General features: G+C 45.4%; 1 protein-coding gene across 3 annotated transcripts in view; it reads left to right on the top strand.

Annotated features, from left to right (window-relative positions):
* The window catches only part of slc4a2a (solute carrier family 4 member 2a), a 29,939-nt gene extending 21,129 nt beyond the window's left edge, over positions 1-8,810 (top strand). The window contains exons 15-22 of one of the 3 annotated variants that reach the window (XM_041991856.1): positions 44-238; positions 408-617; positions 1,762-1,851; positions 1,936-2,102; positions 2,185-2,438; positions 2,508-2,677; positions 8,096-8,269; positions 8,637-8,810. In XM_041991856.1, coding sequence (XP_041847790.1) covers positions 44-238; positions 408-617; positions 1,762-1,851; positions 1,936-2,102; positions 2,185-2,438; positions 2,508-2,677; positions 8,096-8,269; positions 8,637-8,717 — 1,341 coding nt within the window. In that variant the 3' untranslated portion in view covers positions 8,718-8,810. The remainder of the gene's footprint in view (positions 1-43; positions 239-407; positions 618-1,761; positions 1,852-1,935; positions 2,103-2,184; positions 2,439-2,507; positions 2,678-8,095; positions 8,270-8,636) is intronic. The other 2 variants (XM_041991855.1, XM_041991858.1) reach the window with 2 other exon arrangements.
* Positions 8,811-14,308: the final 5,498 nt, after the last annotated feature.

Below are 14,308 nucleotides of genomic sequence, written 5' to 3'. Positions count from 1 at the left end.
GTCACTGTTCCCTGACGCTGGACTGGTTTATGTTCCTCTACAGTTCTGTAAAGACAATGGGATTGAGTACCTGACAGGACGGGTGTGGATTGGGTTCTGGCTGGTGCTCATTGTAATCCTCACTGTGGCTTTGGAAGGAAGCTTTCTGGTTCGGTTTGTTTCCCGCTTCACTCAGGAGATCTTCTCCTTCCTCATCTCCCTCATCTTCATCTATGAGACTTTTGCCAAACTGGTCAAGGTGAGTACTGCAAGTGAAACCAGTTTATTCCAGACTTCATGAGATATGATTTAAGATTTCACTGCTGCAGAATTTCTGCATAGACTGAAATTAACATCCAGACAGATACAGGTGTGAAGGACCTCGGGTGTCCAACAAGGGAACTTTGACCTTCTTTGGTCTTTTCTAGATCTTTAAGGAGCATCCACTTCAAAATTGTTACCATGGAAACAGTTCAGCTTATCCATCTCTATGCAACCACACCATGGCTGCAAGGGATTCTGGGAAGGTTGTTGGAGAGCCAAACACAGCCCTGCTGTCCCTGGTCCTCATGGCGGGAACGTACCTCATCGCTTTCTACCTGAGAAAGTTCAAAAATAGCTCCTTCTTCCCAGGAAGGGTCAGTACACACAGGTACACACGGGTACACACGGGTACACACAGGTACACACGGGTACACACGGGTGCACACGGGTACACACGGGTACACCCGGGTACACCCAGGGACACACAGGTACACACAGGTATACATAGATAAGTATACATAGGTACACGGAGGTACAAAGAGGTATACACAGTTACATGCAGTAACTGGACTGACTAACTTTAGACCCATCTCCAAGATGCCTCTCATGTCAAACACCTTGGAGAAAGTGGTTTACTTGAAGTTAAGGTCATTCTTGGACCACCACAACATCAATGAGGTCTTCCAGTCTGGCTTCAGATCCCTGCATAGCACAGTATCAGCTTTATTGAGGTTGTTAATGACATTCTCCTAGTTACTGCTGCTGGGGATTATCTGGTCCTGCTCGACTTAACAGCCACATTTGACACAGTGGACCACTATAAATAAAGTTGAGCTCGATGACAGGACATGTCCTGGGTCCGAGGACATATCTTGGGACCTGTTGCAGGAATGTGGTTGATTCCTGTGATTCATTTTGTGGGACTCTCTAGGTGCCCCTCCTCCCATCAGGTGGTGGCCTCCTCCAGCCAAACCCTGCCTGGGAGTGGCTTATAAAAGGCCTGAGGATGTGCACGTCTTTCACCACTTGCCATTGCAGCTTGTGTTTGTTGTAAGTTTTGGTTTTCTTGGTTATGTCTGGTTTTTAGGATTATTTTTTATTGTCTTTAGTTTTCCAGATTGGTCTTGTGGGGGGAGTTGCCATTTTATTTTCCTTATGGGTAATTTTCTCCTGTTTATATTGAAGTTAGGGGAGTATAGAAATAGGTTTGTATTCTTTTTTATGTGGTGAGGTTAGTTTTTCTTTTCATTTTCAGGTAGGGGTGTTTTGTTTGTTATGTTGGCATCGGCTCCCCCTGACGCTTTGGCCTTCCTGTATTTTAACTGCCATACAAACATTAAATGAATCCTAAACTTAAGATTGTCTCATCATTGGCATCTTCTAGAGTTGTGTTTCTCCCTTCTTTCCCTGGACCTGTGTCAGGGACATAACAGGTCAGGAGGACATGTCCTAGTTCCAGAGGACTTCCTCATTGGTCCTTTCTGATCATCTGATCTGTAATCACACATTTTGTTTCAGCTCCGAAGGATCATCGGAGACTTTGGAGTTCCCATAGCGATCCTCATCATGGTCCTGGTGGACTACAGCGTGGAGGACACCTACACCCAGGTCAGGCTAGAGCATGGTGTAAAAAGTCCACCTGTAAGCTAACAGGTCAGACAGGTGAACTGCTGTCCTCCTATTGGCTGACAGAAGCTGAACGTTCCCAGTGGATTCTCTGTGTCCAGTCCGGAGAAGCGAGGTTGGCTGATTTCTCCACTCGGGTCAGACGGCCACTTTCCCATTTGGATGATGGGTGCCAGCATCCTGCCAGCCATCCTCGTCTTCATCCTCATCTTCATGGAGTCCCAGATCACAGCGTATGGAAACAGCAGGACTGGACGTGACTCCAGACCAGACTCTGGGTACAGGTGTTGTCTCAGGTCATGTGTTTGTCTGCAGGCTGATCGTCAGTAAGAAGGAGCGGATGCTGGTGAAGGGGACCGGTTTCCACCTGGACCTGCTGATCATTGTGGTGGTGGGCGGGATCTCGGCCCTGTTCGGTCTGCCGTGGTTGTCGGCCGCCACGGTTCGCTCCGTCACCCACACTAACGCCCTGACCGTCATGAGCAAAGATGTTGGCCACGGAGAGAAGCCTCGCATCCTGGAGGTTAAGGAGCAGAGGATGACTGGGTTCCTGGTAGCGGTGTTAGTGGGTAGGTCCAGTACCTCGACCTGAACCACTACCTGGTTCTAGTCTGCTGACCCAGTCTCTTCTCTGTCAGGTCTGTCCATCGTGATAGGGGAGGTCCTGCGTCAGATCCCCCTGGCAGTCCTGTTTGGTATCTTCCTCTACATGGGTGTCATGTCCCTGAACGGGATCCAGCTTACGGAGCGGCTGATCCTGCTCCTGATGCCGGCAAAGTACCACCCGGACCAGGTCTATGTCCAGAAGGTGAGCACAGGACTGCCCTACACCTGTCCTGAAGGGTGGGGCCAGAATCCTAGAACATATCAGCTGACCTAGTCCAGGGTCCACTGATCTGGTCTAGTGTCTGCCCCACTGACTTCTGAACAAACCAGTTAACCATGACTGCTTGACCTGGACCTCGATCTAGACTGGTTCCACCCAGTTCTTAAGGGACTCTAAAGCCCCTTTTCAGCTGAGCTGGTTCCAGTGCTGGTTCAGAGCTAGAGCCCGCCCAAGCACCGGCTCCTGGTTCTAAGCTGGCACCTTTGCTGAGCCAGATCTAAGAACCGCTTCACATAGGTTGCGTCAGCGGTTGGGGGCGGAGCTTCCTGGCCAACAGAAAAGTGCTGAAACACTAAACCGCCATTATCAAACCAGAGGACCCATAGACTGTTAAAACAAAGAAAGCTGGTCCAAAGAGGAGACCCAGTATTTACTGGCATTGTGGTCGTCCTCTGAAATTCAGCACAAACTGGATGCGGCCAATCGGACAAAGGCTGCTTTCAGACACCTACAGAAGGAGATGCTCCAGCAGGCTACGAAAGAACCGTCGACCAGCCAGTAAATGATTTAACGATGAGCTCCACCACAGCTACGTCCATCTTCCTGCACCTGGTGGACAAGTCCACATTAGAAACCAGGAACATCACTGAGTTGGTAAGTGAATAAATGAATGAATGAAACTTTATTGTCATTGCAACAGATGCAACAAAATTTTTTTCCAGTACAAACCCGTCCAAGAGTAAACAACAACATATAAACAAACAGGATCAGGCAGACTGAGGCAGCAGCAGCCGTGCAGCGGCGATGGGGCAGGGCGTCCATCTGCATAACATTCCAGGGGAACTTGATAACCAGCCATCCAAGGCCAGTACAGGGAGCCAGATTAAGATACCAGCATTTGTTTTGGTTCAGACTAGAGCTGTTTCGTCTGCCTTAAGTCTCTCAGTGGTCTCATGGCAACTCCAATTCAATTAAATAAATCCAGATGTATAGATGTCCTCTGCATCCTCGACAGACAGAATCGACAGACACATGACCTTCCACACCCCCAGGAATCCATCACGTATCCAGTGGCTCCCCTACGCCCGTTTTTCAGTTAGAATAAATTTGGTCAGTTGCATTGAGAGACCAGCTGATCAGATCCATGGTTCAAGATGGTTCAGGTTTAGAACAGAAATGCAGAGAGAGGCTCAGATAAGACAGGACATGTAGCAGGCAGAGTGGGGAGGGAGAGAAGAAAAAGCGTCTGCCTTCGTCGCAAACAGGAAGAGAAGAAGTGTAGGACTTTCTAGATAATATTATGGATCGAGTGTAAATCATTTTAAACTGATCTCTTCTGTTAGCCATGCTAATCCGCTAATAATTGCTGACATAATAGCTAAACAAACATATCACATGACTTGTGTTGTCCCATAAATAACCAAGCTTTCCCTACCTTTTGGCCATGTAAGCACAACTCTCATGTTATATACTGTGGGGTGAACACACAATAAGATTACTTTGTAGCTTGACTAGCTTCGCTTTGGCTATTCCAGTTTTAGTTGTAAGAATTCTTTTGAGCAGACAGTTTTTTTAAGGTGTTTTTTTTAGCTTGATATGTTTCGACTGGAGCTTCAGTCTTCTTGAGAAAATGTCATCCGACACGTGTCGTGACGTGTCTATCAGCTGATGGGATCCCGGCGCTGTGACCAGCTCGGCAATCCGACCGATTCTTGCCCGGCTGGTCCCGCCTCCGGCCGTCTGATGGCCGCTGCAGAAGAGAATCCTGTGTATGGTGGTCGATGGCGCGTGCAGACTGTGTCACACATTAATGGGGAAATGTTTTATGCCACTGTGTATGTGTACAGTGCTGCTACTTCTGCTCATGTTAAGACAATAAAATTTGTTGAACCAAACCCAAGTTTCATTAATTATCAAATATTACAGACACCTTCAGTCTTGGTAGTAATGTCCTGTACTTTTGTTTGTGTGATGTTTATATTAACTAGTTTTTGTGCTGTGAAACAGGTAAACGGGACTCTGATGCAGAGCTGCTGGAATACCTGGAGAAGACAGAGGAGAAGCTGCAGGAGGACGGGGAGAAAGTTTACCTCTCATTGGCTGCAAACCCTGAAAAACATCAGGACAACAACAGTTCAGTGGTTGGAGGGGTGGAGGGCATGCTGTCCATAATGGAGACTACAAGAAAGTGATTTATTTTGGTCTGGCTGCTGTTTTGTTCTGAACAAATTTGTTTTAATTTGCTTTACCAAAAGGAGCTTTATGGGTAAAAGGCTCCTCTTGATAATCTGATTGTGGAATTATGGAATTTATGTAATGTTGCTGGACCTGACCGGAGGGGACAGGAATAAAAAGGAGAATAATGAAGAGAAATAAAAAGATACATAGAAAAACAGAAAGAGGAGACAAAGATCCAGCAGACAGAAGCAACGAGCTTCAATCCAACCTAACAGCAGACAAGCAGCTGCTACGCCTGTACAGAAACACAACAGAGAATTTCCTTCAGCTTTTACAGGTAAACTAAGCAGACAATCATCAGGAGTTCCTAAAAAAAAAACCAAGACAACGACAACAGCATGTATCACAACAACAACCAAAGAAGGAAGGACCAAGGATGAGGAATGAGGAGGGATCGGAGATAAGGCCGCACCCCCACCGAGGATGAGGAATGAGGAGGGATCGGAGATAAGGCCGCACCCCCACCGAGGATGAGGAATGAGGAAGGATCGGAGATAAGGCCGCACCCCCACCGAGGATGAGGAATGAGGAAGGATCGGAGATAAGGCCGCACCCCCACCGAGGATGAGGAATGAGGAAGGATCGGAGATAAGGCCGCACCCCCACCGAGGATGAGGAGGTATCAGAGAAGAGGACACGCCCCCACCGAGGATGAGGAATGAGGAAGGATCGGAGATGAGGCCGCACCCCCACCGAGGATAAGGAGGTATCAGAGAAGAGGACACGCCCCCACCGAGGATGAGGAATGAGGAGGGATTGGAGAAGAGGCCACGCCCCCACAGAGGAAGAGGAGGGATCAGAGAAGAGGCCACGCCCCCACCGAGGATGAGGAATGAGGAGGGATCGGAGATAAGGCCACTCCCCCACCGAGGATGAGGAGGTATCAGAGAAGAGGCCACTCCCCCACCGAGGATGAGGAATGAGGAGGGATCGGAGAAGAGGCCACGCCCCCACAGAGGAAGAGGAGGGTCACAGTTAAAATACTCCATTAAAGCCGACCGGACCTCGATGCCTTCCACACCGGCTGCATTCTCCCCAGAAGCTCCTGGATGGTCTTCTTTGACCGGATCTTCTTCAGAAGATGCTGCATGTGCAGACTATGCAGACCACTTCATAAATAAAATCAATGCTATTAAATCCAGTCTTTTATCTCTCTTTTTTCTTTTTCTTTTTTTTAACAGACCTGAAGCTCCGCTTTTACCCGAGGAAACACTGGAGAGTTTGTCCTGGTTGATGTAAAGATGCTGGTCCAGTTTTCTCCCAACTAAACCCACAACCTGCCTTTTAGACCCCGTTCCCACATCACTTTTGTTTTTTTTTAATATTTACTTTTTATTGAAGAAATGCAATCTACAATTTGAAAACAGATCCACTTCTCTCACAGTTTTTTTTTTTTTAAATATATAAAAAAAAGAAAAACAAGTAAATAAAAGTTTACAAAGAGGAACAATTGGCATGAGGAGGCACTATTCTAATTCACATCATATCGTTGTTAGTATTCTCTGTATGGCAACGTCACAACTTTATATAAAGTCTGATCTTGTTGGTTTGACATATTCTGTCCATTTTCCACATCACTTTTAAACATTTCATGGTTTCTTTGAGGTGAACTTTTAAATTTGTAAACTGCTCCCTACAGACGGGCGTCTTCCCATCTGCCTGTAAAACGGCGGTGGTGAGGCCCCTTCTGAAGACGAGGAATTCAGATCCCACTGTTTCTATTAATTACAGACCTGCATCCAGCCTCCTAATTTTAAGTAAAATCACAGAAAGAGTTTTTAATCAGTTAAATTAATTTCTGGATAAAAACAATATTTTGGAAGAAATATCAGTCTGGTTTAGGAAGAACCACAGTAGAGAGACGCCCTTTTAAAGATGGTTAAAAAGCTCAGGTGGAACTTTGATGCATGGAAACTTTCTGTTCTGGTTCTACTGGATCTTAGCACCGCCTTTGATACAGCAGATCACCAGGTTTTATTAGACAGACTCCGAAGTCTGGTGGGCCTCTCAGGAACTGTTCTTAAATGGTTTTACTCTTATCTCACAGATGGAAAATCTTTTGTAAGTATGGAAACCTGCTCCTCAAAGACTCATTAAATCCAGTGTGGGGTTCCCAAGGACCAGTTCTAGGCCCACTTCTTTTAAATGTGTCCATGTTGCCTCTTGGGGACGTCCTCAGGAGCCACAGTGTTGATTCCACAGCTATGCTGATGATACACAGCTTTACATCGCTGCATCTCCTAATGACCTGGAGCCAGTTAATGTCTTTTAAAACATAATTTTATCATCTTAAAAACTTCACCAGAGTCGTCCTTTTCAGAGAGGTGCTGATGCTTTTATTTCTAGTAGAATAGATTACCTGCTCTGTGGTCTATCACTAACCTGCCGCTACTCCAGAACTCAGCAGAGTTCTGATGAGGACCAGAGGAACACATCACACCAGGTCTAAAATCGCTGCATTGGCTCCTCGTATATTTCAGGACTGATTTAAGCTTCTTTTAGTAGTTTATTAATGTCTTCATGGTTTTGGACCTTCTTAATTATCAAACCTTTTTTTATATTATGAACCCTCGCGGACCCTGAGGTCCTCTGTTACCGGCCTTTTAGTCGTTTCTAAAGTCAGAACCACGATGGATGTGTCCAGACACCAGGCAGCCTCCGCATCAGAATCCACCCCAACACCATCTAATAATAGAAAAATACATCATTAATTCAGAAGGGAAATTCCAAAACGTACATAAATGTCATCACGTTTGTACCGTCTAATCGATGTAAGTATAGTCAGCGCTAAGTTTGCATTTTAGATGACGTAATGACGCAGCACCGATTTCGCTCCGTCTGTGGAAACCTGAACAGAGACTGATTCACACAGTCCCACCTGTCTCACCTGTCTCAGTATAGCCTGTCTCACCTGTCCCACCTGACTCCGTATCTCCTGTCTCACCTGTCTCACCTCACTCAGAATCTCCTGTCTCACCTGTCCCACCCTTCTCAGTATATCCTGTCTCACCTGTCCCACCTGACTCAGTATCACCTGTCCCACCTGTCTCAGTATCACCTGTCCCACCTGTCTCAGTATCACCTGTCTCACCGATCTCAGTATCTCCTGTCCCACCTGTCCCACGGGACTCAGTGACTCCTGTCTTACCTGTCATCCCACAGGTGCAGACACTGAGGATGCACCTGTTCACTCTGGTCCAGCTGAGCTGTCTGTCTCTGCTGTGGATTGTCATGGCAACGGCGGCGGCGCTGGCGTTCCCCTTCATGCTGCTGCTGACCATCCCCATCAGGATGCTGCTGCTGCCCCGCCTCTTCTCCCACAGAGAGCTACAGAGTGTGAGTCGCTGCTTCACAGTGATGTCAGCATGACATCATCAACTTATTATTATTTGTCATATGATTTAATCTTCCTGGAAGCAAAGAGATGATTGGTTGTGTGAATGATGACTCAGCATTTATACTGTGACTCATTGCTTTTTTTCCTCTGATCTTCTTCCCCTGTTCTCTGATCTTTCATGACTACTTTATTCCAACCAATCAAACATTCACTTCTTTCAGAGATGACGTCTGAGTTGTTATGGCTGCATAGTGTCTGCACATGCTCAGTGGCGTTCTAGAATCCCACAAGTCCGGGGGGGGGGGGGGGGGGGGACTCTGAACAGTCCCAGAGTCCCAGTTTGACCTCTGTCCTCTGGTCCTGCAGCTGGATGCTGATGATGCAACAACCCACCTGGAGGAGACGGAGGTCCATGACAAGTACTCACAGCTGCAGATGCCCGTGTGACCCAACGCAGCATGCTGATTGGATGGTTCTGAGCCAGTCTCCTTTGTGGTTCCTGTAGAACTGGGGGGGGGGGGGGGGGGGGGGGGGGCATGTTCTGTGTCTCAGTAAAATTAAAGTCCTACTCAGAACTTGACTCTGTCCTTCATTTCTACCACAACTCCAGATCTGAACATGACATGGTGATGTGATGACATCAGGGGTGGCATGCAGGATCACCAGTTTCTCTCCACCAGGTTGAAGTCAAATTTCAAGTAGTTTCCTAGTTAGTCACCTTTAGAAATACTGCCATGTGACCACAGGTTTCTAGAAGAGAATATATCCTGGAAGCAGATTTGGGGGGGGGGGGGGGGGCATGTTCTGTGTCTCAGTAAAATTAAAGTCCTACTCAGAACTTGACTCTGTCCTTCATTTCTACCACAACTCCAGATCTGAACATGACATGGTGATGTGATGACATCAGGGGTGGCATGCAGGATCACCAGTTTCTCTCCACCAGGTTGAAGTCAAATTTCAAGTAGTTTCCTAGTTAGTCACCTTTAGAAATACTGCCATGTGACCACAGGTTTCTAGAAGAGAATATATCCTGGAAGCAGATTTGTAGAAGAAGATATAAGAATGAAGACAGAGGGAGATATTTCCAAGCAGGCCTGGACCTACCTGAACCATCTTCTCATTATTCCACTTCTTCTCTTTCTGTCTTTTCTCTGAATGAAAACATGTGGCTGGAGGAGGAGGGTGAGAAGTCTGGTAGTGTGTCCAGGCCGTGTTCACCAAAGCTGCAAAACACCTGCAAAATGGCTTCCATTAAAGATTAATGAGATTCTGAGTAGATGAGGTAAACTGGCCCACGCTGGAGCCGGGAACTCAGATATCTACCCACACACACACACACACACACACACACACACACTATATCTATCTATCTATCTATCTATCTATCTATCTATCTATCTATCTATCTATCTATCTATCTATCTATCTATCTATATATATATATATATATATATATATATATATACATATATACAATTTCCATAATAAATATTACATTAATCATTCATGTATTAATACATAAATAAAACATGTAAATTATAAACTGAGGTAAAATATACTTAAAATTTGACTTTTTCTCCATAAATTTAAAAAATACTGAATTTCTAAAAGGAAACTTCATAACATGTAAACATCTTGATAATCTTCTAAAACCGTTTTATAGCTTATTGTGCTGGTTTTACTGGTCAGGACCAGTTTAGCCGAGATTAGAACCTATATGTGGACTCTAACTGGTCCACCTTGGACCCTGGTCCACATACTGGACCTTGGTTGCTGGATTCCTGCTTCCATGATGCTCCAGATGTTGTGTACTGGTGAAAGGTCTGGACTGCAGGCAGGCCAGTTCAGCAGCATGACTCTTCTCCTGTGAAGCCATGCTGCTGTGATGGATGCAGGATGTGGTTCAGCATCGTCTTGCTGAAATCTGCAAGGTCTTCCCTGAAAGAGACGTTGTCTGGATGGGAGCAGATGTTGCTCTAAAACCTCCATGTACTTTTCAGCATTGATGGAGCTTCACAGATGTGGAAGCTGCCCACACCATAGGCACTAATGCAGCCCCATCCCATCAGAGATGCAGCTTTTCACCTGTCCACTGATAACAAGCTGGATGCTCCCTCTCCTCTTTAGTCTGCAGGACACGTCGTCCATGCTTTTAATGGAAAAGATCACCAGCATCCAGCCTGGTCCCATGCACACAGAGATTCCTCATGATTCTCTGAATGATGATTTTGTACACTGCAGATGGTGGATCTTCAAAGTCTGAGGAACATTTTTATGAAATTGTTCCACAAATTTTAAATCCAGTGTGTCTCAGGTTGGTGAAGCTCTGTCCATCTTTCCATCTGAGAGACTCTGCCTCTCTGAAATGCTCCTTTTATACCCAGTCATATTACTGACCTGCTGCCTGTTAACCTGATTAGTTGTCAAATACTCAGCTATAATATTCAGCTTTTTCTGATTTTTTATAATTGGGCTTGTATGAGACCTGTCTGTCTCTGTCCTGACTCACCTGGTTGCTACGGTAACCCCCCTCCTTTCCTGTGAAACCCGAGCAGGCATGGTAGCTGGTGGTCATCTGAGCCGAGTAGCTGCTGAATGTTTGATGAAGGCTGTCAGAGAACTTCTGAGCTCCGACACAAACACGTTAACCACCAGCTGGGACGCCACGTTCAGAGACGCTCAAGGAACCAGGCAGGTAACAACTATCTGACCATCACGCTCACCTTCCATTTCTTTCCTAGGTGGATCAATACTGAAGCCACCTGTGTGACATCATCATGTACAGGCAGGTGTCTCACCTTAAAGTCAGGTTTCTCTGATGTGTTTAGGAGTTGCGTTAAGCTCTGTGAAAGGCTGAGTAACCGACTGTTATCCATTTATAACTGTCTGATACTCGTTTATAACCATCTATTACCCGTTTATAACCGTCTGTTACCGTTTATAACCGTTTTTTACCCGTTTATAACCATCTGTTACAGTTTATAACCATCTATTACCAGTTTATAACCATCTGTTTCCCGTTTGTAACCATCTGTTTCCCGTTTATAACCATCTGTTTCCCGTTTGTAACTGTCTGCTACTGTTTATAAAAGTCTGTCCCCCGTATATAAATGACTGATACCCGTTTATTACCATCTTTTACCCATTTATAACTGTCTGTCACCCATTAATAATCATCTGTTACACATTTATAATTGTCTGTTAACTGTTTGATGGGTTAGCTTGTGTTGTTTGAAGGGTAACTTGGGTACCCCTTTTCTGGTTGCATCCTTCTGGAGTTCTGACAACTGGCTTACCTCCCTCTCTGTTGCCATACTGCCTCCTTACTCCCTTTCATGTTACCGGTTTCACTGATGTCACTGCTGCATTGACAGCTAGTAGACTCATCCTCGCTAGTTGGTGTCTGATTCACAGGTTCTCATCTTAGCCATGATTTTATTTCTCACTCATTGGTACCAAATCTCAAGGGGAGCGTTTATGTTAACTTCTCTGCCTGACCTATGATCTTAACTCCCTCGTACTACAGCATTACAGTTTTTCTCAACTGCTAAATCACTAAACCCTGTTGTCTGAACCAAATGCTCAGTTACCTGAACCCACTGATTGAATCAATCATTCTTTTAGCAAAACCAAAAGCACTTTTCACGTGTTTATACACAACTTGCCATTGTGATGCACCTGTGTTGCATAATAGCGAGTACAGGTGGCAAAAGATTGAAAGACTGATTTCACCATTGGCTTTTGAGGGAATGAATATATATATATATATATATATATATATATATATATTCATTTTCATTTGATGTTCTTTATTTTTAGTCTATGTTACTGTGTAGGCTTACTGTATACAAGTGCTAAATGCAGGTTATTTGTTTTGCAACATGCATGTAGCCTACAGTGAACATTCATTCATTCATTCATTATCTTGACCGCTTATTCCATTACGGGTCGTGGGTGAGCTGGAGCCTATCCCAGCATTTTAACAGGTGAGAGGCAGATACACCTGGACAGGTCACCAGTCCATCGCAGGGCCAACACAGATAGCCAAACAACCATTCACACGTACATTCTCCTAGGGAAAATTTAGAATAACCAATTAACCTAACATGCATGTCTTTGGATGGTGGGAGGAAGCCGGAGAACCCCGAGAGAACCCACGCATACACGGGGAGAACATGCAAACTCCACACAGAAAGCTCCCCCCCCCTCCAGGTTCAAACCTTCCCCCATCTGAGGCTCGAACCAGCAACCTTCTTGCTGTGAGGCTGAACCACCACACCACTGTGCAGCCCTACAGTGAACAATAAACATTTATTTCTACAGCTTCATGTCCTGAGCGTTGTGTTTTCTATGTTTCTATGTAGTGTTTAGTGACTGCTCAGTCGTGTTTTTAATCTTGATTGACTCGAGGCACGATTTGACAACATAGTTCAATTTTAGGCAAAATTAAACTGTTTTGAGGTGAGTTAGGTTTTGTATGAAGAGTTGCAAGAAGGTTTTGTGACTGTAGCTTGAAAACTGGGTTTTGTCCTACTGTTTGGTGACTGTGGGTATTAAAGTATCCATATAAAAAACTCTTCCCTCCCCCACCCTTCCATCTCCCTGGGTGGGCTGGGTTCATCTCCAGGTTGGTTTGCCCCCACCATGTTGTCGGTCTGTATCTGGAAGTCCAACAAGATCTTAGTCCTCTCATTCTCCACCACCTTGGGAGGTGTTTCCCATTGTGACCTAGGGGTCTCCAGTCCATATGTTTCTGGACACTATGCTGACTTCTTGGTTATGGTGTTCCATATATTCTCTACCTGCCAGTATCTTTCACCCTGCTGTGAGGTGCTGCATTGTTTCAGAAGCCTCTTTGCACAGCCTGTACCTGGGGTCCTCCCTGGTTTCACTTTCACCAAAGCAGTTCAAATACCACCAGACAATGCACTTTATTTAACGGTTCATTACAGATACATGTATTGTTGCACCCTTTATATCTATCTATCTATATATCTATATATCTATATATATCTATATATAGATATATAGATATATATGAAAAGATGTGAAAGCAGCCTTGAGAACGATTCCTACAAGGACCCTCACTGAAACCAATGAGCTGATCTACACCTCAGCAGCAGTGATCCTTGAGGTGCTTGGCTATCAACCAAAGAGCAACCATAAAGATACATATCCACCCTGGAAGAGGAGGTTGGAGGCTAAAATCAAGGCAGCTTGGAGAGAAGTGAGCCAACTATCAGAGCTCCAGGAAGGTGCAATGAAAAAACAGGTACCCAGGAGGTACAGCCAGATGCCCATACCTGAAGCACTAGAAACTGCCAAACAACGACTCCAAGCCTTGGCCACCTGCCTAAAGAGGTACACGAGAGAAACTGAAGCAAGGCGATTAAACCGACTGTTCTCAACTCAACCAGCTAAAGTGTACTCTTAGTGGCAGGGTAATAACAGGGCAGACCCACCAAGGCTGGAGACTGAACAATACTGGAAAAGCATATGGGAGAAGGAGGCATCACACAACAGCGGTGCACTGTGGCTGATGGATCTAAGAGCAGACCACAGCAACCTCCCTGAACAAGAACCAGTAACCATCACAGTGGCAGACGTTCAACAAAGAGTCTCAGATATGAAAAACACAGCACAGAAGGGCCTTGGTAAAAATACCAGAGGAGCAAAACACCAGTTGCTGGTAGATAGAACAGTCGCTCGGGACTGCAGGACCAGGAATACCAATCTGTGCACTGCCTGGATTGATTACAAGAAAGCCTATGACTCAATGCCACACACATGGATCATGGAATGCTTGGAGATGTATAACATCAACAGAACTCTAAGAGTCTTACGTGATCTTTTAGTACAGGATCAAATGTAGGGATCAGTTCCACTTCTTTTAGAAAGTTCCCGTTGTTGGTCATATGTAATGTGTCAGTGACGGAATAATGCTGATTAAACATGTGAGAACATCTCTCCAACAATGTTTTCTGCCTCTAAGAGGCCCGTTTCTGTCTCATCAATACTTTCCCCTTTGAAAGACTCAA

The sequence above is a fragment of the Melanotaenia boesemani genome, chromosome 8, assembly GCF_017639745.1.
Source record: "Melanotaenia boesemani isolate fMelBoe1 chromosome 8, fMelBoe1.pri, whole genome shotgun sequence".
NCBI classification, from domain to species: domain Eukaryota; kingdom Metazoa; phylum Chordata; class Actinopteri; order Atheriniformes; family Melanotaeniidae; genus Melanotaenia; species Melanotaenia boesemani.
The sequence above is the reverse complement of the archived record's forward strand: the minus strand, read 5'-3'. Positions and strand labels throughout refer to the sequence as shown.